Source organism: Ranitomeya variabilis, chromosome 6 (genome assembly GCF_051348905.1).
Source record: "Ranitomeya variabilis isolate aRanVar5 chromosome 6, aRanVar5.hap1, whole genome shotgun sequence".
In the NCBI taxonomy this organism is placed as follows: domain Eukaryota; kingdom Metazoa; phylum Chordata; class Amphibia; order Anura; family Dendrobatidae; genus Ranitomeya; species Ranitomeya variabilis.
In genome coordinates this window covers 400,753,798-400,779,752 of record NC_135237.1, presented here as the reverse complement: position 1 = coordinate 400,779,752, position 25,955 = coordinate 400,753,798, and the positions used below count along the sequence as shown (strand labels likewise).

The 25,955-nt window shown below is 44.9% G+C and overlaps 1 protein-coding gene across 2 annotated transcripts in view; it reads left to right on the top strand.

Moving 5' to 3' along the window:
- The window catches only part of CEP192 (centrosomal protein 192), a 241,915-nt gene that overhangs the window by 26,267 nt on the left and 189,693 nt on the right, over window positions 1-25,955 (top strand). For both annotated transcript variants that reach the window (XM_077270146.1, XM_077270147.1), the window contains exons 2-3: window positions 6,919-7,099; window positions 14,391-14,519. In XM_077270146.1, coding sequence (XP_077126261.1) covers window positions 6,933-7,099; window positions 14,391-14,519 — 296 coding nt within the window. In that variant the 5' untranslated portion in view covers window positions 6,919-6,932. The remainder of the gene's footprint in view (window positions 1-6,918; window positions 7,100-14,390; window positions 14,520-25,955) is intronic.

The window sequence follows — 25,955 nt, the reverse complement described above, 5'->3', positions numbered from 1 at the left end:
CCCCCCACAAATGACACCATTTTGGAAACTAGACCCCTTAAGGAACTTATCTAGATGTGTGGTGAGCACTTTAAACCCCCAGGTGCTTCACAGAAGTTTATAACGTAGAGCCGTGAAAATAAAAAAATCGCATTTTTTCTACATGATTTTCTAAATGATCTTTTTGCCTCCAAATTTTTATTTTACCAAGGGTAACAGGAGAAAATGGACCCCAGAAGTTGTTGTACAATTTGTCTTGAGTACGCCGACACCCCATATCTGGGGGTAAACCACTGTTTGGGCGCATGGCTGAGCTCGGAAGCAAAGGAGCGCCATTTGACTTTTCAATGCAAAATTGACTGGAATTGAGATCGGACGCCATGTCGCGTTTGGAGAGCCCCTGATGTGCCTAAACAGTAGAAACCCCCCAAAAGTGATCCCATTTTGGAAACTAGACCCCCCATGGAACTTATCTAGATGTGTAGTGAGAACTTTGAATGCCCAAGTGCATCACAGAAGTTTATAATGCAGAGTCGTGAAAATAAAAAATATTTTTTTTAACAATAAAGATTTTTTAGCCCCCAAGTTTTTATTTTCACAAGGGTAACAAGAGAAATTGGACCCCAAAAGTTGTCCAATTTGTCCTGAGTATGCTGGTACCCCATATGTGGGGGTAAACCACTGTTTTGGCACACGGCAGAGCTCGGAAGAGAAGGAGCGCCATTTTGGAATTCAGACTTTGATAGAATTATCTGTGGGTGTTATGTTGCGTTTGCAGAGCCCCTGATGTACCTAAACAGTAGAAACCCCCCCACAAGTGACCAAATTTTGGAAACTAGACCCCCCTAAGGAACTTATCTAGATATGTGGTGAGAACTTTGAAAGCTCAAGTGCTTCACAGAAGTTTATAATGCAGAGTAGTGAAAATAAAAAAATATTTTTTTTTCCCACAAAAAAGATTTTTAGCCCCCAAGTTTTTATTTTCACAAGGGTAACAGGAGAAATTGGACCCCAAAAGTTGTTGTCCAATTTATCCCGAGTACGCTGATGCCCCATATGTGGGGGTAAACCACTGTTTGGGCGCACGGCAGAGCTCAGAAGGGAGGGAGCACCATTTGACTTTTTTAGCGCAAAATTGGCTGTCGTGTTTGGAGACCCCCTGATGTACCTAAACAGTGGAAACCCCCAAATTATAACTCCAACCCTAACTCCAACACACCCCTAACCCTAATCTTAACCCGATCCATAATCCTAATCACAACCCTAACGATAATCACAACCCTAACCCCAAAACAGCCCTAATCTCAACCCTAACCATAACCCTAATCAAAACCCTAAATCCAACACACCCCTAACCCTAATCCCAAACGTAACCCTAATCCCAACCCTAATCCAAACCCTAATCCCAACTCTAACCCTAACTTTAGCCCCAACCCTAACCCTAACTTTAGCCCCAACCCTAACCATAACTTTAGCCCCGTCGTCACAAAAAAAGTTAAATGTAACCTTTTTTTTGTACGTCGCGTCCGTCATTTCCGCGCATGCGTGGCCGTAACTCTGCCCCCTCCTCCCCAGGACATAGACTGGGCAGCGGATGCGTTGAAAAACTGCATCCGCTGCCCACGTTGTGCACAATTTTCACAACGTGCGTCGGTACGTCGGGCCGACGCATTGCGACCGCCCCGTACCGACGCAAGTGTGAAAGAAGCCTAAGGCTACTTTCACACGAGCGTCGTACTCGGCCCATCGCAGTGTGTCGGGCCGACGTACCGACGCTAGCGTTGTAAGCGCCACACAACGGGTGCAGCGGATGCTGTTTTTTCAACGCATCCGCTGCCCCATTGTGAGGTGCGGGGAGGCGGGGGCGGAGTTCCGGCCGCGCATGCGCGGTCGGAAATGGCGGACACGTCGCACAAAAAAGTTACATGTAGGTTTTTTTGTGCCGACGGTCCGCCAAAGCACGACGCATCCGTCGCACGACGGATGCGACATGTGGCAATCCGTCGCAATGCGTCGCTAATGCAAGCCAATGGAGAAAAAACACATCCTGCAAGCACTTTTGCAGGATGCATTTTTTCTCCAACGACGCATTGCGACAGAAGCCAAAAACGCTAGTGTGAAAGTAGCCTAACCCTAACCCTAGCCCTAACCCTAACCCTAAATTTAGCCCCAACCCTAACTCTAACCCTAACCCTAATTTTAGCCCCAACTCGTCTCTCCTGCCGGCCGGCAGATGGCGGGCGCACTGCGCATGCGCCCGCCATTTTCTTTCCCGACGAAGAAGCCGGCCGGCAAGAGGAGACACAGGAGGACCCAGGGACACCGGGTGAGTATTATAGGGTCCCCGAATCCCCCTATTTCTCTGTCCTCTGATGTGCGATCACATCAGAGGACAGAGAATTACAGATCGCTTTTTTTTTTTTTTTGCGGTCGCCGGTAAACTGTTAATTACCGGCGATCGCAAAACAGGGGTCGGTGCAAACCGACCCCGATCATGTTCTTTGGGGTCTCGGCTACCCCCGGCAGCCGAGACCCCAAAGATCTTCCGGGTGCCGGGCGGCGGGCGTACTGCGAGTGCGCCCGCCATTTTTTCCCGGAAAAAAGATGGCGGCGCCCATCGGGAGCCACGAGGAGCACCGGGGGAGATAGGTGAGTATTGGGGGGCTATCGGGGGCCATCGGGGACCCTATTTCTATGTCCTCCGATGTGCGATCACATCGGAGGACAGAGAAATTAAAAGGCAAATCGCGTTTTTTTTTTTTTTTTTTTGTTGCGACCGCCGGTAAACGGTTAATTACCGGCGATCGCAACTCGGGGATCGGTAAAAAAACCCCGAATCATGTTCTCTGGGGTCTCGGCTACCCTCGGCAACCGAGACCCCAGAGAAAATCCGACTCTGGGGGGCGCTATTCACTTTTTCCACAGCGCCGTTAATTAACGGCGCTGTGGTTTAAGTACCCTTAGCGGCCGCCGTTAAAAGGCGTATCGGCGGTCGTTAAGGGGTTAAAGACATTTCTTCAGCAAAAAACGTGATAAAAACGCGAAAAAAACGCTAACATATGCCTCCCATTATTTTCAGTGTATTCCGCATTTTTTGTGCAAATGTAGCCTTTTTTTCCGCGAAAAAATCGCATCGCGGAAAAAAAAGCAACATGTTCATTAAAATGCGGAATTGCAGGGGATTCCGCACACCTAGGGGTCCATTGATCTGCTTACTTCCCGCACGGGGCTGTGCCCACGATGCGGGAAGTAAGCAGATTATGTGCGGTTGGTACCCAGGGTGGAGGAGAGGAGACTCTCCTCCACGCACTGGGCACCATATAATTGGTAAAAAAATAAGAATTAAAATAAAAAATAGTCCTATACTCACCCTCTGATGGCCCCCGAAGTGTTCCCGCCTCTGTGCTGCACGCTGGCTTCGGTTCCTGACTTCCTGTAGCTGGTGTGCGGTGAAGGACCTTGCCGAATGACGTCACTGTCCTGTGATTGGCCGAGACCGCTCACGTGACCGTGACGTCATGGAAGGCCCTGCGCGCACACATCAGCTATAGGAACGGACGCCGGTGAGGAGATCTGCTGTCTGCGGGTGAGTATAAGCATTTTTTTTATTTTTTTTATTATTTTTAAACGTTCTATCTTTTACTATAGATGCTGCAAAAGCAGCATCTATAGTAACAAGTTGGTCACACTTGTCAAACGCTATGTTTGACAAGTGTGACCAACTTGTCAGTCAGTTTTCCAAGCGATGCTACAGATCGCTTGGAAAACTTTAGCATTCTGCAAGCTAATTACGCTTGCAGAATGCTAAAAAAACGCAAAAAAGACGGAAAAAAAACGCAAAAAAAAATGCGGTTTTCTTCAGGAAATTTCTGCAAGAAATCCGCAACGTGTGCACATACCCTTACAGTAGTATCCTTTTAAGCCCTTTTTTAACATCAGGTAGCTGTCAACCAAATGGCCGTTCAGTCAATCTCCAGTTGGCAGCGATCTCTGTATATTCTCCCAATACACAGGAGCATGCGTTTGGCCACGTGCTCCTTTGTTTTTATAAAGCTGTTTCCAGGCATATCTGGAAACGGCTTATTTCCGGGAGAACAATGGGACTAGTGGTCTGAATTTATGCATGCTGGATCCTAATGCCCTCGTCAATCAATTGTTTTGGCCCTCCATAAACAATGTTGGTTGAACCAGTAGATATTGGTGAGTTCGACTTAAAGGCCCCGCCTCACTTAGCGACGCTAAAGCGATCCCGACAACGATACGACTGTCAGGGATCGTTGCTGCGTCACTATGTGGTCGCTGGTGAGATGTCAAACAGTGAGATCTTCCAACGATCGCAGCTGCGATCTCACTGTTTGACATCTCACCAGCGACCTGTAGCGACCTGTACAACGATGTCACATGGGAGCTATTATGACGATTCAGTGTCTGAGTCGTCAACGAGGTCGTTGGTAAGGTGTCAAACACAGCGATGTGTGCTACCCAGCGGGACCTCAACGATCAAAAAAAGGTCCAGGCCATTCCGACACGACCAGCGATCTCACAGCAGGGGCCTGGTCGCTGCTACGTGTCACACATAGCGAGATCGCTACTGAGGTCGCTGTTGCGTCACAAAACTTGTGACTCAGCAGCGATCTTGCTAGCGATCTCGCTTAGTGAGACGGGGACTTTACATTAGTTGGGGTTTTAGATAAGGCAGACTTGTGACTTTACTATTGTGTATCTGATAATTGGAGGATATTAGATGACATTCTGTAGTGAACAGATCAGTCTAATGGACATGTGATTTCACCTGGGGAGTGGGGGACTCTCTTGTCTTGCTACCTAGTCTTCTACTTCTTGCTTCTTTCTTCTCTCATTTTCTTCTTTGTATACAAATGAAAAATTAGAGTACTAGAATCCAGAACAAGAAGTAAAATCAAGATAATTTTATTTACCAATAGATATAAAGCACCAAAATAACATGAAACATGATCATATCATTAACAGAGTTTTTACAAGACAAAGATTCAGGTGCAGCAGAACACATGCAACCAAACATCACAACCAATCAAGATTATTTGAGAAGATATACCCTTTTAAGTAAAGTGACAGTACTTCAAGTATCTCCAAAATTGTGGTGATGATAGGGGTAGCCATGTCAAGACATAAGGTACCGTCACACTAAACGATATCGCTAGCGATCCGTGACGTTGCAGCGTCCTGGCTAGCGATATCGTTGTGTTTGACACGCAGCAGCGATCAGGATCCTGCTGTGATATCGCTGGTCATTGATTAAAGTTCAGAACTTTATTTGGTCGTCAGATCGCCGTGTATCGTTGTGTTTGACAGCAAAAGCAACGATACCAGCGATGTTTTACAATGGTAACCAGGGTAAATATCGGGTTACTAAGCGCAGGGCCGCGCTTAGTAACCCGATGTTTACCCTGGTTACCAGTGTAAAATGTAAAAAAACAAACAGTACATACTCACCCTCTGATGTCTGTCACACGTCCCTCGCTGTCCGCTTCCTGCACTGACTGAGCGTCGGCCGTAAGTGAAAGCACAGCACAGTGGTGACGTCACCGCTCTGCTGTTAGGGCCGGAGCTCAGTCAGTGCAGGAAGCGGAAGGCGAGGGACGTGACGGACATCAGAGGGTGAGTATGTACTGTTTGTTTTTTTACATTTTACACTGGTAACCAGGGTAAACATCTGGTTACTAAGCGCGGCCCTGCGCTTAGTAACCCGATGTTTACCCTGGTTACCCAGGGACCTCGGCATAGTTGGTCGCTGGAGAGCGGTCTGTGTGACAGCTCTCCAGCGACCAAACAGCGACGCTGCAGCGATCGGCATCGTTGTCTGTATCGCTGCAGCGTCGCTTAGTGTGACGGTACCTATAGTGTGGTCAGTATGACATATAGTAAACATGTAAAGCTGATCATATTACCACATGATCAACTTTTAACCTCCCCAACATTTTTCACCAAACTGGCATCATCAGGGGGATGAGGCTACAATGAGCTTGCATGCAGACTAAGGCTATGTGCACACTTTGCAGATTTCCTGCAGAACTGCAGCGTTCTTTTCGCACGGAAACACTGCAGATCTGCAAAGTGATTTACAGTACAATGTAAATCAATGGCAAAAAAAAAAAATGCTGTGCTAATGGTGCGGAAAAATCTGCACGGAAAACGCAGCAGACTCAAAAAAGGACCATGTCACTTTTGTGCGGATCTGCAGCGTTTCTGCACCCATTCCATAATAGAAATCTGCAGGGGTAAAAACGCATGGAATCCGCACTAAATCCGCAGGAAAAACTGCACAAAATCCACATGAAAAACACATCAAATCTGCACCTACGTTTTCTGCCAAGAGATGCCAAATCCGCACAGAAAATTCCAGAGGCAAATCTGCAACGTGTGCACATAGCCTAAAGGTTTAGTTAGGATTTCATCTAAGGTCAACCTATATGCCTTATCTTTGAAGGGGACCAATAGGTGCGTTTTCCCAAATATTCAGCCAGTCCATTATCTCATATCACATTTATATTGAATATAGTTTACCCTACAGTGACTTTTTTTTTTTTTTTTTTAAACCGCTTTCAATTGTATATAATTTTGGGGACATGGAGTTATTTTCTTGCCTATTGTTACCTTTTGTGATTTCAGAAAAAAAAAAAATGTAATTATTAGCAGTTCTGCTTTGAGGTTTATGTCCTCATTCCAGTTGCTTTTTCTAGATTTAAAAAGAAAATACATTTTGACAACTATTAATGGCCTAAAATACCAAGTGGTCACATGCAGTGAATCTACCTCTCCTCCACTGCGATGGTTCAGTATTTCTGGCTGGTCAGTGTTTACATCACTGCAGTGATAATGTGCCTTTCCAATATGTAATTATATGCAATAATAGCAGCAATTCATATTTTGATAATGGATTTTTATACCTTTTTTGTCTAGCGGTGAACCCTACAATGACTGACCATTACAAGAACATTGAAGATGAAACTTTTCCAAGCTTTTTAGCAGAATCCATTAACAGCAACCTTAGTGAAGCTTTTGAAGAGTGCACACTGTCTTCTAATTTAGGACTACCTGTTGCTACATCTACTGGTGCTAAACCTCGTGCTGCTTTTGACCGGTAATCCCTACATCTTTTCCTTGTAATATTGAAATGTATAACTAATTTAGTATTCAGCTCTCTTATTATTTGATGCTTTTAAAATTTTTTGATAAATGAAACAATTTGTGTCTTTTATCGTTAGTGGGATTCTATCAGCAGGATTAATATCGCTCCCCCTACACCTTCCAAACTATTTGTGTACATGTAAAGGTATTGTTGGACTGGTCATTGAATGAGCTACATCTCCAGTCCGCTCATCAATTTCCAAGAAATCTGCTTTAGAATTGCTAAACAAATTAGGCTGTAGATCTAAAGCCTCTGTCACTCCGCCTCTATTCTCCACACAGCGTTGTCTCCTCCTAGGCTGTTGGTCAAGCAGTAGGAGGCAGTGTTGGCTGGTGAACAGAGCTGGAGTTAAGGTACCGTCACACAGTGCCATTTTGATCGCTACGACGGTACGATTCGTGACGTTCTAGCGATATCGTTACGATATCGCAGTGTCTGACACGCAGCAGCGATCAGGGATCCTGCTGAGAATCGTACGTCGTAGCAGATCGTTTGGAACTTTCTTTCGTCGCTTGATCACCCGCTGACATCGCTGGATCGTTGTGTGTGACAGCGATCCAGCGATGCGTTCGCTGGTAACCAGGGTAAACATCGGGTAACTAAGCGCAGGGCCGCGCTTAGTAACCCGATGTTTACCGTGGTTACCAGCGTAAAAGTAAAAAAAAAAAAAAACGTACATGCTCACCATCTGATGTCCGTCCGGTCCCTTGCCGTCCGCTTCCCGCTCTGACTGTCTGCCGGCCGGAAAGTGAGAGCAGATCACAGCGGTGACGTCACCGCTGCACTCTGCTCTCACTGTACGGCCGGATCTGTCAGAGCAGGAAGCGGACGGCAAGGGACCGGACGGACATCAGATGGTGAGCATGTACGGTTTTTTTTTTTTTACTTTTACGCTGGTAACCACGGTAAACATCGGGTTACTAAGCGCGGCCCTGCGCTTAGTTACCCGATGTTTACCCTGGTTACCCGGGGACTTCGGCATCGCTCCAGCGCCGTGATTGCAACGTGTGACCGCAGTCTACGACGCTGAAGCGATAATCATACGATCGCTGCGACGTCACGGATCGTGCCGTCGTAGCGATCAAAATTGCACTGTGTGACGGTACCCTAACAGAGACTTCAGATCTACAAATAGCTCTAAAGTGACATTTGCATACATTGTAACATAGTAACATATTGGTTATACATATTAGATTCTTAGATAGGGCATTGATACAGGAAAGTAGTCTGATTGCAGTATGTGGAGTCGGGAAGGAATTTTTTTCCCCCAACGTGGAGCTTAGTGTTTGCCGCATGGTTTTTTTTTTTGTTTTTTTTTTCCTTCCTCCTCTGGATCAACATGTTATGCTATGGGTTGAAGTAGATGGATTTAAAGTCTTCCTTCAACCTTTAATACTATGTTACTATGTATTTGCATATCATTTCAACTTCTGATTTCTCTCTAATGGAGGAACGGACTGGCCACTTAAAGGTATTGCTGGACTTGTTTTTGAAAAAGCTACATACGCATACAAACAGTTTAGGGGTATGATCCTGCTGGCAGTCCATATCAGAAGGGGAACAATCTGGAAAAGTATAATAGAAAAGTGCACCACTGCTGTAAACCCCCTCCTGGTTTTGTCTTACAAATACTGATGTAAAATACTGAACATGGGCAAAAAGGAGGTTTCAAAAAGTTTCTTATCTTGTTAGACTTAGACATTCCACAGCAAGTTCTCCTAAAGCGATGATGGCTTTCTGTTACTATGATATTGATCTATTCTTAGCATTGATTATCAATATCAGGCCAGGTGTCAGACCCTACTATTCTGATTCTGTTCATCTATGTAGGTGATCAATATTAACTTCTTCACAAGAATGACGTTTTATTACATCATATGTCAAGTCTTCTCTTTTAATGTAGCCTCCGTTGCTGAACCTGCATCTTTTCTGGCACATGACAGCTGATTTCATCAGCTGACATGTACCCCGTAACAGTCACAGGTAGAATCTCAATCGACCCGCGGCTGTTATGTTAAATGCGGCTGTCAGTCTGACAGCCGCATTTAACATGATCGTGCAGGAAGCACGTCACTAGCCCTGTCCATCGGTACCCCTGTCACATAAATGCGGGATGCTGATGGGTTGCCATGATAACTGGGTGTTTTCAGGAGACCCCTGTGCTTGTCATTGGCGATCTCCTATGAGCACCACCCCGTGATCACACTCATAGCAGATCAATTGAATTGAAGCCCTGCTATGTATAGCACAAGCTATCAAAGATCGCAGCTTCAAATCTCCGAAGAAGACTATTGAAGCAAGTATAAAGTAGAAAAAAAAATGTTTAAAAAAAAAAAAAAAAGATCAAGTTGCCCCTCTTTTGCCCCATTTAAAATAAAACAATTAAAAAAAATACACATTTGGTATCGCTGTGTTCAGAGCCCCATGTTATAGTGCAGATTTTACTGTTATGGTTTGCGGGTCCCATGACCCACTCAGAGAGTGGACTTTGAGGGGCCTATATATTGGGAACTCCCCAAAGGGAATACCATTTAAGAAACATACCCCTCAAATACTTTAAAACTGGGCAATTTTTTAACCCTTCAGTTGCTATACAGGAATTATTGAAAAGTGAAATGAAAAAATTACACTGCTCAAAAAAATGAAGGGAACACTAATATACCACATCATAGCTACCACTGAATGAAATATTTCAGTTGCAGATCTTTATTCCTTACATAGTGGAATGCATTGAGAATAATAAAACATAAAAATGATCAATGTAAATGAAAATTAATATCTAGTGATGAGCGAGTATGCTCGTTACTCAGTTTCTCCAAGCATGCTCGCGTGATCTCCGAGTATTTCAGCGTGCTCGGAGATTTAGTTTGTCGACACAGCTGCATGATTTGCAGGTGCTAGGCAGCTTGAATACATGTGGGGATTGCCTGTTTGTTAGGCAATCTCCACATGTATTCAAGCTGTCTAACAGCCGCAAATCAAACAGCTGCGTCTACATAAACTAAATCTACGAGCACTCTGAAATACTCGGAGACCACCCGAGCATGCTCGGAGAAACTCTTTTAAAGGGAACCTGTCAGCTGAATTTGGCGGGACTGGTTTTCGGTCATATGGGCGGGGTTTTCGGGTGTTGGATTCACCCTTTCCTTACCTGCTGGCTGCATGCTGGCCGCAATATTTGATTGTAGTTCATGCTCTGTCCTCCGTAGTACACACCTGCGCAAGGCAATCTTGCCTTGCGCACGCACAGTATGCTTTGCCAAACTGTGGGCAAAGCCGAAAAGCATTAGTGTGCATGCGCCGGCGCACTATGTCCTGGAACACAGCAAAATACTTCTGGGACATAGTGCGCCGGCGCATGCGCACTAATGCTTTTCGGCTTTGCCCGCAGTTGGGCAAAGCATACTGCGCGTGCGCAAGGCAAGATTGCCTTGCGCAGGCGTGTACTACGGAGGACAGAGCATGAACTTCAATCAAATTTTGCGGCCAGCATGCAGCCAGCGGGTAAGGAAAGGGTGAATCAAACACCCGAAAACCCCGCCCATATGACCGAAAACCGGTCCCGCCAAATTCAGGTGACAGGTTCCCTTTAATGAGCTTACTCTCTCATCACTATTAATATCCCATGGAGTTCTGGATTTGGAATGATACTCAAAATCAAAGTGGAAAATCAAATTACAGACTGATGCAACTTCAGTTGAAATGCCTCAAGACAAAAATGTGATGCTCAGTAGTGTGTGTGGCATCCATGTTCCTGTATAACCTCTCTACAATGCTTGCGCATGCTCCTGATGAGGCGGAGAATGTTCTCCTGAGTGGTGATCTCCCAGACCGACCTGGATTAAAGCATAAATCAGCTCCTGAACAGTCTGTGGTGTAATGTCCCGTTGGTGTATGGAACGAGACGTGATATCCCGGATGTGCTTGATTGGATTCAGGTCTGGGGAACAGTAGGCCAGTTCATAGCATCAATGCCTTCATCATGCAGGAGCTGCTGACACGCTTCAGCCACATGAGGTCTGGCATTGTCATGCATCAGGAGGAACACATGGCCCACTTCACCTGTATTTGATTTCACAATGGGTCTGAGGATCTCATCCGAGTACCTAATGGCAGTCAGGATACCTCTGGGCTAGCACATGGAGGGCTGTGTGGCCCTCCAAAGAAATGCCTCCCCACACCATTACTGATCCACTGCCAAATCTGTCATGTGCTCATTGTGAACCTGCTCTCATCTCTAAAGAGCACAGAGTGTCTCTGGTAATTGCCAATCGCCCTGCACGGTGTTGAGCTGTAAGCACAAAACCCACTTCTGGACGTCAGGACATCATGGAATCTGTTTGACCCTTTGAGCAGACATGGATGTTGGTTGCCTGCTGGAGGTCATTTTGCATGGCTCTGGCGCTGCTCCTCCAGTGTTGCTCCTTGCACAAAGGAGGAGGTAGCTGTGCTTCTGCTGGGTTTTTGCCATTCTACAGCCCCCTCCACGTATCCTGGTGTACTGGCCTGTCTCCTGGTATGCCCCATGCTCTGGACACGTGCTAACACACTGATACCCTTCTTGCTACAGCTCGCATTGATGTGCCATCCTGGATGAGCTGCACTACCTGTGCAACTTCTGTTGGCTGTAGACACTGCCTCATGCTACTGTAGATCTAGGGGTGAGAGCCATGAGAACATGTAAAAGTGACTAAAACAGCGAAAAAGGATGAGAACTGGTCTGTGGTCACCCACTGAAGAACTACACCTTTATAGGGGTTGTGTTGCAAATTGCCTATCATGTCTGCCCATTGTTCCATTTGCACAACAGCAGGAGAAATTGGTTCACAATCTGTTTTGCTTAAAGACTGGACAGCTTGATTTCACAGAAGTGTAAGGGTATGTGTCCACGTTCAGGAAACGCTGCGTTTTTGACGCAGCGTTGAGCCGCAGCGTAAAAAACGCAGCGTCCAGATGTTACAGCATAGTGGAGGGGATTTAACGAAATCCCGTCTCCACTGTGCATTAAAAAACGCATGCGTTTTTCCCGCAAAAACGCACATGCGGTGCGTTTTTTCAGAACGCAGCATGTTGCTACAATGAGCAAAACACGCAGGAACACCGCAGGTGACCTGCCAGTGACCTCAGGTGCATTTTTGGTCAGGATTTTACCTGCATAAAATCCTGACCAAAGCCTGAAGCAAACCTGAACGTGGACACATACCCCTATTGACTTGGAGCTACATTATGTTGTTTAGGTGTTGCCTTTGTTTTTTTGAGCAATGTATTCACATTTTATCTCTAAAATCTTGCTATAGCTCCAAACTTCTCACTTTTGCAAGAGGTAACACCAAAAAGTTGACCCCACAGTTTCCCACTCTGAGCGTTGCGATACTCGACATGTAGTCAAAAAGTTCTGTTTGGCCAGATGGCAGGACTCGAAACGGAAGGAGCAATATTTGATTTTTGGAACACAAATTGGCTGAAATATATTGTGGGCGACATTTCACATTTGCAGGGCCAATAAGGCGCCCAAACCATTTTTGCCACAAGAGACTCATACAGAAATTATTTTTTCTAAGTTTTATCTCAAGGATCGTGCCAGACCACCTGAAATCGTCACTTAGGTACGGGGACGTGTCGCTTCTCAGTGAGAATGCAGTGTCGCTTTGTGATATTGCATCTAAGGATTTCCTATGGTTTCGCTTTAGGTTGCAAATGTTTCCAAATGTATTGGAATTTCTGTCTCCGATATCAAGTTGCATGTAACACATTTGATATAGGCTTTAATGCATGTCACATGCAATTTGACCTTTTTTTTTTTTAAATAGTATAATCACAGCTCTAAAATAGTCTCTAGACAACAAATCGTAAACAAAGTTGCACTTTTAGCGAAGTTTAGGAAGTGCAGATCAACTGTAGCCCCAGGATTGGTCCATAGACTTTGTATGTCATGTATAAAATTTTGTAAAGAAATGCAAGAGCACAATTGGGCCTTATCCACGTTAAAAAAAAAAAATAAAATAAAATAAAAAATAATTGATAAAGGCAAGGACAGTGTCGCCAACGCTGCTTGGGTGCCGCTATTACAACACAGCATCACAGCCCGGGGAGAACGAGTGCTGACACTGCGGTAACGGCGCTGGCACAGGAGGTGAGTATAAGCTTTATTGTTATATCGGGACCAAACATTTAGTTTAAGAAGGGGTTGTCCTAATAGGTGACAACCCCTTTAAAGGTAGAACCGCTCACCTTTTGAGGTTGTGTGAGACAACACTTCGAGCCTAAAAACCTGATGCAGCTGTTTCCATGAAACAGATGTAAGTTACAGGATTGGAAGTGTTTCTGCGCTCTCTGGAATACTACACAATTAATGGTAAAATAAAATTGTACGTTTATTTTAAACGCGTTTGAGTCCACCAACTCTTTTTTTTTTTTTTTTTTAGGACAACCATACATAACCTATACATACAACAAAATGTAATGCATAAATAAGTATGTTAGGAATGTTAAATATTTCTCATAAATATACAATTGAAACTAGAAGTTTACATGCACTATATAAAAAGACAGTTTTTCTCAATATTTGACATGAAATCAGAATAAACATGAGTCAGACTTGTACAAGTCCACAATTCTCTTCCTGATAGCATGGCTGATTTCTTGAGACTTTACCATGATGCTACACAAAGAAGCAGTGTGCTTCAGGTGTGCATTAAAATACATCCACAGGTGTGCATTAAAATACATCCACAGGTGTGCATTAAAATACATCCACAGGTGTGTCTCTAATTAACTCAATGTTGCCAAAAAAAATCGGAAGCTTCCAAACACATGACATTATCGTATGGGCAGTCCAGAATCGTCTAAAGGCATAGTAATCTTAATGTATGTAAACTTTTGACTTTGCAGTAAGTAAAAATGCCTTAAAACATATTCTCTCTCACACATTATTCTGGCATCTGTCAAATATTAATAATTATGGTAATCCTAATTGACCTAAAATGGGAAAGGTTTATTCTGGTGTCATGTCAGATATTGAGAAAAACATGCATATGTGTCTTTTTATATAATGTTTGTAAACTTCAGTTTCAACTGTATGTGAACTTGTCCAGGTTAAACCATCCACAATTGTCTTCAAGTTTCAAGAAGTGAAAAATGAGTGCTTTTAAGCTGGCAATTTCCTTGCATATTCTTATAATCAGTTATTTTTTACTGCTGTACCAAGCTGAATTACTTTTGTTTCTCGCTATTTTGTTCACAGCCCTTTCGATGTTCAAGCTTCATATTTAGAAAATGAAAAATTGCTGTTGCCAAACAGCTGCTCCTCCAGCTTAAGTAACTGTGCAGGAAAAGAAAAAGAGAAATTTGTCCTCAGCTTTAAGGATGATTTGTAAGTCTAAAGTGTTAAACTTGTTAGAGATAAGCATCACTGAACTGCTGGGAAACCTATTGACGTTGTTCAACATCTAAAAAAAATAAAAAAATAAAATAAATTGTGCACGGAAGAGGATTTTAAAAATCTCACCTTTTTTATATCCTTCATCTTATAGCCTCCATTAGGACGGGGGTATTTAACAATATGTATACAGACCTCAATGCCTCGACCGGCCTCCTCACCCTAGCTTATCCTCATAGGCATATGAATTCCCGCCCAGTTCTGTACAAATTGTGAACAAGCGTTAAACTGGCCTTCTATTGGTGTCCACTCGTCTTCATTATGTACCGTACATGTCTGTGACTGCTGTAGGCTATCATCGGTTTTGTGACGCTCATTTAAAGTGAACCTGCCAGCAGGATTGTGCACAGTAACCTACAGACAGTGTCAGGTCGGCGCTGATTACTATGATACCTGGGTTGATGACATCCGTTTTGTTTGTCTTTTTAAACTTTATTTTCAGTTTTGAGTTAATGATATGCTCATGCCCGGGGTGGGCCTGGAGCGGGGGTCTTCATGTGGTGCTCTGGTTAGGTATTCCTAAAGCAGACTGCTTAACAGGTCACTTTTGAATTAAAAAAAACAAAAAAAAGCTTCTGCAGGCAGGTGCCAGCTGTGGTACCTACACAATTGCATGTTTAATATGTAGTTACTACATGTAGTTGAGCTTTTCCTGAGGTGTATAACAAAAAACCCAAATAATTTTCAGTTATCGGTGTACATAGATGGTATCCGATAGCTGATATTGCGCTGTCAGCGCCATCTTGGAGGAGGAAACTTTTTTTTTTCTCTAGCAAGATGATGCCACCGGTGTCAGCGTACTAGCAGCTATTAGATCATAACTATGTACACCGATAGCTGCTACTCCACGGGTGCGGCGGGTGCTATTATAATATTTTTTTCCAGGTCACCACCTGACAGCACCATGGAGGACGTCCTTCTTATCCATATTGGGACAGGAAACCACGAGAGTTTAAAAGGACCCTCCCCCTTCCACCCTTCAGTGTTTTTCCTGTCCCACTGTGGATAGGAACGACGAGAAATTCGTCCGTCTATCCCGAGTAGAGAGTGAGGATCGGGGGGGCTCGGCCTCTCCCTTCCCGCTGGAAGGTTCTGCTATGCTGACACCCGAGCATGGAGTCCCTCAGCACTAACCGATGTAGTGCTGCTCCTGGTTTAGGGTCGCTTCCCCCTGGGGGGGGGCTCTTGACCCTCGAGGCAAGATCCTGATGTACCTGCAAGTAGCGCCTCTGCTGGGTAAAAAAAAAACCTTAGCATGCGGGTCCGGGGGATGATGCCATAGTACATCTCGGAGGTGAGGATCAGCGTGGCTGCAGTGCTGGGAGCGCGGCGCGTGTTCATTTCCGCATTTTGCTCCTGCACGAGTCACTTCCGGTTCATGGCTGTCGCGCACGTCACTTCCGGGTCGCGGCCGGCAGCAGGGGTCAGCGTCTCCTCCTACTCCATGAGCGTTTGGGGGCCGGGATATGGCGGCAACAATATAAAAGGTATGTGTGGGCTGGGGGGTCTTATCCAGCAATATGGAGGATAATGCAAAGCCTGAGATGATACAGGAGCCCCAGGCGCATGTGCGTTTCAGGCAGAAGCCTGCTCCCTCAGAGTCTTGGATCAGATATAGCCCCATGTGATATTTATTTCTACATATACATTATGTATTATAGGCGTCGGTGGCTAAGAAATCCGGGAAGTGCAGGAAATGTCCCATTTGTGCCATAAAACTTAAGGACTCCACTCAGAAGTCCTTAAGCGAATCATGCACCAGTCGTATTGTGGGAGAGGAACAGGCCTCTCCGATGTCAAATATGAGGGCCATTGTCAGAGAGGAGGTGCAGGCCTCGATATCTGGCATCGCTTTTCCCCAGCCCATCCAGTCTGATCCCCAGGATCCACAGAGATGCAGAAAAAGACACAGGGAATCGGATATGTCATCCGAGGACAGCTCTTTTGAATCCGATCTGGAAGAAGAGGAGTTAAGCAGAGATCCTCCAGAGAGAGGGAAGAAATATCTGTTTTCGTCTAATGATATAGAGGAGCTCTTGGGAGCAGTTAGACAAACTATGCAGATTGAGGAACCCTCATCTACCCCGTCGGTTCAAGATGAAATATTTGGGGGGCTGCATTCTCAGACCTCAAAAGTCTTCCCTGTTAATGCCCATATTCGTTCTATGATTTTAGAAGAATGGGAAGAAGCGGAAAGGAGGTTATTTATCAATCCCTAAAGACTTTAGACTCCGCCTCCCTTTAAATCACGAAGAAGTCAAGGACTGGGAGGATATCCCAAAAATTGACATTCCTCTTGCGAAAGTTTCTAAGAGAACCGCCATTCCATTCGAGGACTCCTCTAACTTAAAGGAGCCAATGGACCGCAAGGCGGATGGGCTCTTAAAAAGGGCCTGGGAAAGCTCTGCGGCGGTAATCCGCACAAATATAGCGGCAACATCCGTGGCGCGGGCTATGCATTTTTGGGTAGATGACTTGAAAGATCAGTTGTCAGCTAGAACCCCTAGAGAGACCATTATTAAAGCAATTCTTCTATTAAAACTAGCAACCGTTTTTTTAGCAGATGCTACTGCAGAATCGGTTAGGTTTACAGGTAGGGGCCAGTCTCTATCAAATGCAGCCAGAAGAGCCATATGGCTGAAAAACTGGTCTGGCGATGTCCATTCTAAAAATAAACAATGCTCCATACCTTTTTTAGGGGGTAGGGTCTTCGGACCCATCCTTGATGATATTCTGGAAAAAGCTTCGGATGAGAAGGGTTTTCCAGACGAAAAACTTAGAAAATACCAGCCCTTTCGCAGGCCCTATTATAGTCAGAGATCAGACTATAGGGGTAAGGGAAAACCAGGGAGATGGAGCTATCAAAAAGGGGGAGAAAATAGGAACAAAAATAGGGATTCAGGTCCCTTGACTTCCAGATCAGACTACCGAAAAAAAATCACACTAACAGAATAGGGGGGCAGTTGTTAAACTTTCGGTTAGATTGGGGGAAAATTACCAGAAGCCCTTGGGTTCTCCAGGTTATCTCTCGGGGGTACCAAATAGAATTAAACTCCCCACCCCCAGAAAGATTTTTTGTGTCCAACGTCCATCTCTCTTCAGTCTCCCCTATGTGGTTGGATATCCAGGACCTTCTGCGAATGGCAGCAATATCCCCGGTTCCTCTTCGGGAGATAGGAAGAGGTCATTATTCAGACCTCTTCTCCATAAAAAAGCCCTCTGGGGAATCCAGAACTATAATAAACTTAAAACCCCTAAACAGATGGCTAGAATACAAGAAGTTCAAAATGGAATCCATTCGCTCAACAATTCCCCTCTTAGGAAGCAATGTTGTAATGTGCACTCTGGATCTAAAGAGTGCATATTATCACGTACCAATCTGTATAGATCACCAAAAATACCTCAGATTTGCGGTGGAAAAAGAAGGAAGAGTCTACCATTACCAGTTTTGCTGCCTCCCTTTTGGGTTGGCAACAGCGCCCAGGGTTTTTACCAAACTTGTCGTAGAAATAGTGGCTTATCTGAGAAATCGAGACATCACGATAATACCCTATTTAGATGATTTCCTAATAGTGGCAGACTCTATAGGGCAGCTCAAGATCGATTTGTCAGTTGGTGATCTCCACTCTGCAGAAATTATGTTGGGTGGTGAATTGGTCAAAGTCAGACCTCACACCCAAACCAAGGATAACATTTCTAGGAGTTATCCTAGACTCAAATGTCAGACATTCTTTTTTTTCCGGACGGGAAAGGACCGATCTAATAAGAAGAATTCGCCATTTTTCAACAAGCCAAGTCTCCATCAGGGATGCAATGAAGATTCTCGGGTTGATGACGGCCTGCATTCCTTGTGTCAGCTGGAGTACATTTCATTCCCGTCAGTTACAGAGAGCAATTCTCGCCTCCTGGGACAGAAGACAGACCTCTCTGGACAGGGAGTTCCGCCTATCCCATCAGGTCAGGTGATCCCTACACTGGTGGACTGTTCCCAGAAATCTCCAGATCGGCGTTCCGTGGATCCTGTCTCCAGCGATTACGGTGACCACAGATGCAAGCCAGCAGGGTTGGGGTGGTCCGGTCCTCAGAAGATACTTCCAGGGTCAATGGAATTCAGAGGACAGCAACAATTCCTCGAATCACCAAGAACTACACGCAGTCTGGAAGGTCCTTTCTTCAGCACAAGTTCTGCTAAGGAACGAACACCTGAAGATTTTCTCAGACAACACGACAACGGTAGCCTTCTTTCGGCATCAGGGTGGTCCAAGACATGCGAAATTACAACAGCTGGCAGATCAAATCTTCAGTTGGGCGGAGAAATCGGTTCTCTCAATTTCTGCGGTACATCTGGAAGGTTCCAGGTGGCGGATTTTCTGTGCAGAAGGAAGCTGTCAGCTACAGAGTGGGAGCTGAACAGCGAAGTTTTCAGCGACCTATGTCAACGCTGGGGAACACCAGAGGTAGACTTATTCGCTGTCAGACGGAACACGAAAGTCAAAATGTTTTATTCACTGAACCCTTGGGAAAGACCGGCGGCAGTGGACGCACTCTCCCAATCATGGAGCTGGGGTCTCTTATATGCTTCCCCCCCCCCTCGCACTAATCCCAAGAATCCTCAGGAAGATATGCGAGGACAGAGCTCAGATCATTCTGGTGGTTCTGTTCTGGCCCAAGAGGAGCTGGTTCCTTTTACTAAGAAAATTGGCGGTAGAAGAACCTCTTCTTCTTCCGAAAAGAAGGGACCTACTTCTACAGGGCCCGATTCTTCATCAAAATCCAGACAGCCTCCAATTGGCGGCTTGGATCCTGAACGGCAGGTCCTGAAGGCAAAGGGTCTATCAGAAGAAGTCATCTCCATCCTCCAAGCAAGTAGGAAACCGGTAACTTCCGCAATTTATTTAAAAATATGGAAGAAGTTCTGCAGTTTCTGTGGAGACCCGATGATTGATCTTGATCACCCTAACATTCCAAAAATCCTTGATTTTTTTTGCAGCAGGGTTTTAAAAAAGGTCTTAAACCGAGCACTCTGAGAGTTCAAGTGGCGGCCCTTAGTGTATTTTATGATTCTTCCCTAGCCTGCCACCCCTGGATAGCTAGATTTTCCAGGGCAGTTCTGAGGCTAAAGCCCTTGATCAAGAGAACCATCCCACCTTGGGATCTTAACCTGGCCCTTAATGAATTGTGTAAAGATCCTTTTGACCTAGCTGAGGATATAGACATTGCTACTCTCCCTCAAAACAGCGTTCCTAGTGGCCATTACTTCAGCCAATAAACTGGGAGAGCTCCAGGCCCTGTCCATTCAAAATCCCTATTTACAGATATTTGATGATAGACTAGTCTTAAGACTTGACCCAGGCTTTCTTCCTAAGGTGGTCTCAGATTCAAATATGAACCAGGAGATAGTGCTTCCATCGTTTTGTCAGTTTCCTGAAAACCAGAAAGAAAATTTTTATCATAACTTGGATGGTAGGGAGACCGTACTTAAGTACTTGGAGGCAACTAGGGCCTGGAGACGGGATACTAATCTATTTGTTATCTTTAGAGGCCCTAATAAGGGGAAAAAAGCTTCAAAATCTACCATTGCGAGATGGATTAGATCCACCATTAGCCTAGCATATGAGGCACAGGGTAAGAGTCCCCCAGGCAGTCTAAAAGCTCATTCATCCAGAAATCATGGGCAGAAAAAGGGGTGCTTCCGCAGATCAGATCTGTAGGGCTGCATCCTGGTCTAATCTCAGTACCTTTTTCTAAGCATTACAATCTAGACGTAGTGTCTTCTCAGCTAGCCTTTGGAAGGAAGGTGCTTCATGCAGTAGTCCCGCCCTAGGACCAAAAAGTCTACTTTGGTACTTCTCCATGGTGCTGTCAGGTGGTGACCTGGAAAACAGTAATTGGACCTACCGGTGATTGTATTTCCAGGAATCCATCCTGACAGCACTGGTAGTTCCCTCCTATTTCAGATACGCTGCATACTTATGTGAAGTAACATTTGTATAATGATTGTTATAGTTAAATAAAATTCTTTTTTGCATCCATCCAGAGGTGTTACTTTGGAAAATCAATGAAGGGTGGAAGGGGGGAAAAAATTTCCACGTGTAAAAAAAAAAAAAAAAAAAAAAAAAAAAAAAAAATCCTAAATAAAGAAAAAATATATATATATTATTCCCATAAATACATTTCTTTATCTAAATAAAACAAAACAATAAAAGTACACATATTTAGTATCGCCGTGTCCGTAATGACCCAACCTATAAAACTGTCCCACTAGTTAACCCCTTCAGTGAACACCGTAGGAAAAAAGAGGCAAAAAACAACGCTTTATTATCATACCGCCAAACAAAAAGTGGAATAACACGCGATCAAAAAGATGGATATAAATAACCATGGTGCCGCTAAAAACGACATCTTGTCCCGCAAAAAACGAGCCGCCATACAGCGTCATCAAAGAAAAAATAAAAAGTTATAGTCCTCAGAATAAAGCGATACCAAAATAATTATTTATTCTATAAAATAGTTTTTATCGTATAAAAGCGCCAAAACATAAAAAAATGATATACATGAGGTATCGCTGTAATCGTACTGACCCGAACAATAAAACTGCTTTATCAATTTTACCAAACGTGGAACGGTATAAACGCCTCCCCCAAAAGAAATTCATGAATAGCTGTTTTTTTTGTCATTCTGCCTCACAAAAATCGGAATAAAAAGCGATCAAAAACTGTCACGTGTCTGAAAATGTTACCAATAGAAACGTCAAATCGTCCCGCAAAAAACAAGACCTCACATGACTCTGTGGACCAAAATATGGAAAAATTATAGGTCTCAAAATGTGGAGACGCAAAAACTTTTTTGCTATAAAAAGCGTCTTTTAGTGTGTGACGGCTGCCAATCATAAAAATCCGCTATAAAAAATGCTATAAAAGTAAATCAAACCCCCCTTCATCACCCCCTTAGTTAGGGAAAAATAATAAAATAAAAAAAATGTATTTATTTCCATTTTCCCGTTAGGGTTAGGGCTAGGGTTAGGGTTGGGGCTAGGGTTGGAGCTAAAGTTAGGGTTGGGGCTATAGTTAGGGTTAGGGTTGGGGCTAAAGTTAGGGTTTGGATTACATTTACGTTTGGGATTAGAGTTGGGATTTGAGTAAGGCTACTTTCACAGTAGCGTCGTTTTAACGTTTTTTGCTCCCGGAGGACCGCCACAACACGGCGCAACCGTCTCACGACGGTTGCGACGTGTGGCAAACCGTCGCAATGCGTCGCTAATGTTAGTCAATGGAGAAAAAACGCGTCCTGCAAGCACTTTTGCAGGATGCGTTTTTTTCTGCAAAACGACGCATTGTGACGGATTGCAGTTAACGCTAGTGTGAAAGTAGCCTTAGGGGTGTGTCAGGGTTAGGGGTGTGGTTAGGGTTACCGTTGGGATTAGGGTTAGGGGTGTGTTTGGATTAGGGTTTCAGTTAGAATTGGGGAGTTTCCACTGTTTAGGCACATCAGGGGCTCTCCAAACGCGACATGGCGTCCGATCTCCATTCCAGCCAATTCTGCATTGAAAAAGTAAAACAGTGCTCCTTCCCTTCCGATCTTTCCCGTGCGCCCAAACAGGGGTTTACCCCAACATATGGGGCATCAGCGTACTCGGGACAAATTGGACAACAACTTTTGGGATCCAAGTTCTCTTGTTACCCTTGGGAAAATATAAATTTGGGGGGCTAAAAATCATTTTTGTGGGGAAAAAAAATATAGTTCTTACCGATAACGGTATTTCTCTGAGCCCATGACGGCACCACGGAGAGAGGGGATCCGCCCACCAAGGACAGGAAACCTACAGATAAAAAAGGCGGTACCACTCTCCCGCATCAGTTGTTTACTAGAGAACGATGGGAGACTATGGAACAGCTTATTAGTTTCAACATTACTTTATATTAACTTAATTGAGATACCCCGTGGCCTATCAAAAAATAAACTATGGCACTATATTAACGTGCACACCCATAAGTGAAGGGAGGGAATGTACGGGTGCCGTCATGGGCTCAGAGAAATACCGTTATCGGTAAGAACTATATTTTTCTCTGTCGCCCATGACGGCACCACGGAGAGATTTCATAGATTGTACATTCAGGGAGGGACCACCGCTTCCAGAACCCTTTTACCGAAAGTAAGGTCCGAAGAGGAAATAAGGTCCAATCTATAGTGTCTATAGAATGTGGAAGGTGATGACCAAGTAGCGGCTCTACATATCTGATCGATAGAGGTTCCGGCCTTCTCCGCCCAAGAAGCCGCCACTGCCCTCGTTGAGTGAGCCTTGACTTCCCCCTGGAACAGACACTCCACTTGACGAATATGACAAGCTGATAGCGTCCGTGACCCATCTTGCCAAAGTGGATTTGGAGGCTTTTTTCCCCTTTCGGGGACCCTGAAAGCATACAAAAAGAGAGGCATCCTCCCTACTCTCTCTAGTGGCTTCTAAATATTGTATGAGACATCTCCTTACATCTAGCGTATGTAATGCTTCCTCCTCTTTATTTTTAGGGTTAGGACAGAAGGAGGGAAGAGAGATCTCTTGAGTTCTATGGAACCGGGAAGCCACTTTCGGGAGGTATGCAGGATCTATCTTGAGAATAACTCTATCCTCTAAAACCTGAGTGTATGGAGGGTTAGCAGATAAAGCTTGTATGTCGCTAATCCTACGAGCGGATGTGAGGGCAACCAGCAGGGAAGTTTTGAGGGATAGGATTTTTAATGGGACCTCCTCCAAGGGTTCGAAGGGAGGTTTAGTCAGGGCTCTAAGGACCAAATTTAAATCCCATTGAGGGGAGGTTTTAATTGGAATTGGCCTTGATCTGCTTGCTGCCCTGATAAACCTTGAAACCCATCGATTCCCTGCCAGATTGTAATTAAACAGGGCTCCCAATGCTGCCACATGGACTTTCACGGTACTTGTGGCTAAACCGATCTCCAACCCCTTTTGTAAAAATTCTAATACAGTTTTAAGGGGAACCTTTTCTCCTACTTTGGAACCTGATGATGATAGGAATTTCTTCCATATCTTCCCGTATTGTTTTGTCGTGACCGGTTTCCTACTTTGTAAGAGAGTGGATACTAATGCTGGTGAAAATCCTCTATCCTCTAGTAGCTTCCTCTCAAATGCCAGGCCGTCAAGTGCAAGTTCATAACTTGTGGATGGTTGATCGGCCCTTGGGAGAGCAAGTCTGGGAGGTCTGGGAGTACCCACGGGTCGGATATCGACATTCTCCTCATCCAAGAGAACCAAGGTCTCTTCGGCCAGAACGGGGCTATCAAGATTACATGAGCCCCGTCCTCCCGAATCTTCCTCAGCACTGCCGGAATCAGGGCAAATGGGGGAAATGCGTAAGCTAGATGATGCCGCCATGGAATCAGAAACGCATCCAGGGCTACCGGGTTCCCTTGAGGATTTATGGAGCAAAAGGAGGTTACTTTTTTGTTTGTGTTGTTGGCAAAGAGATCTATGTTGGGAACCCCCCATTTTCTTGTAATCTGGGTAAATACCGTCTGATTTAGCTCCCATTCTCCTTGCTTTAAACTGGAGCGGCTTAGAAAGTCCGCTTTGAAGTTGTCCACCCCCCTTATGTGTAGACTTGTCAGGGATAAAAGGTTGCTCTCGGCTATCTGAAAAATTTCGTTGGTTACCTCCATCAGTTTTTTGGAGCGAGTCCCCCCCTGGTGATTCAGGTATGCTACTACCACCCTGTTGTCCGACATGACTCTGACGTGGTGGGAGTGAAGGGCCCCCAAGAATTCCTGGAGGGAGAACTTGACCGCAAGGAGCTCTTTCATATTGGAGGATTCCTCCCGCAGGGATGTTGGCCAGGTGTTTTGAGCTACTAGGTCGCCTAAATGAGCCCCCCAGCCACTGGGGCTTGCATCTGTCGTCAGTATCTTTGAGATTGGGATTACCCATGGGACTCCCTGGGAAAGATTCCTTAGTGATGCCCACCAGGTTAGTGACTGAGTTGTTTTTGGAGATAATCTCAACCGACTTTCTAAATGCCCTCCCAGAGAGATCTCTTCTGATAAAATCTGCCATTGAACGTGTCTCGAATGGAGCTGCGCCCATTGGACCGCCGGTATGCACGAAGTCATGGATCCTAAGAGGGACATAGCCTGGCGTAGTGTTATAGAAGGGAGGGCTTGTATTTTGGCCACTTGTCTTATCATGCTTTGTATTTTTTCCTCTGGAAGACGGCATTCTTCCTTTATAGAGTCCAGTATTAGACCCAGATATTCTTGGACCTGGGAAGGTACCAGTCTGGACTTTTTCAAGTTTATCAGCCAACCCAGATCCTGTAGGGACCTTGTCACTGTATCCAGCTGATTGCTGCAGTGTTGGGGGGAGGAGCCTATTATCAAAAAATCATCCAGGTATGGTACAATCAAGGTGTCTTGCTCTCTGAGATGAGCCATTACCTCCGAAATTATTTTTGTGAATATTCTCGGGGCTATTGCCAGTCCGAACGGTAGGGCTGAGAATTGAAAGTGGCGTAATGTCCCCCTGACATGAACTGCTATCCTGAGAAACCTCTGGTGATCTATGTGGATGGGGACGTGATAATAGGCATCCTTCAGGTCCAGGACTACCATAAAACACCGAGGAAAAAGCATTTTTATAGAGGATTTTATCGTCTCCATCTTGAATGGTTGAATCTCTAGGTATTTGTTTAGGCTCTTCAGGTTTATGATAGTCCTGTAAGACCCATCTGGTTTTTTTCTCAGGAATAGAGGGGAATAATAACCTTGTTCTCTTTCTTGTGGAGGGACTTCTAGAAGAACCCCCTTGTCCACTAGTCCTAGGACCTCGTTCTCTAATGCCCATTGTTCTTCCGCTGAAGACTTTGGAGAGGTTATTGAAAAGAAGGGACGAGGAGTTCTCAGAAATGTTAGCTTTAGACCTGATTTTATTATGCCCAGGATCCATTGGCTGCATGTAATCTTTTCCCAGGCCGGGAGAAAGAGTGACAATCTCCCCCCCACCCGGGGCCAACCTTCATTGAGAGGGTTTCTTGTTGTCGCCGGGGTTTTTATTAAACAGGTACCCTTTATTTCTGTTTTTCTTATCCTCCCATTTTCCCTGGTTTCTCCCTTGCTTTTTACGGAAAAACCTCTTGCTCCGAAAGGGCCGTTTGTAAGCGGGGAAACCCAGGGCAGGAAAAGATTTCTTTTTATCTCCTCCCTTCTCCAGGATGTCGTCCAGGGTGGGGCCAAACAGAAATTCCCCTTCACAAGGAATAGTGCATAATTTAGACTTCGTCTGTAAGTCCCCTGGCCAGCACTTAAGCCAGAGGGCGCGCCTTGCCGCGTTAGAGAAGACCGCTGACCTGGCAGCCAATCTAATAG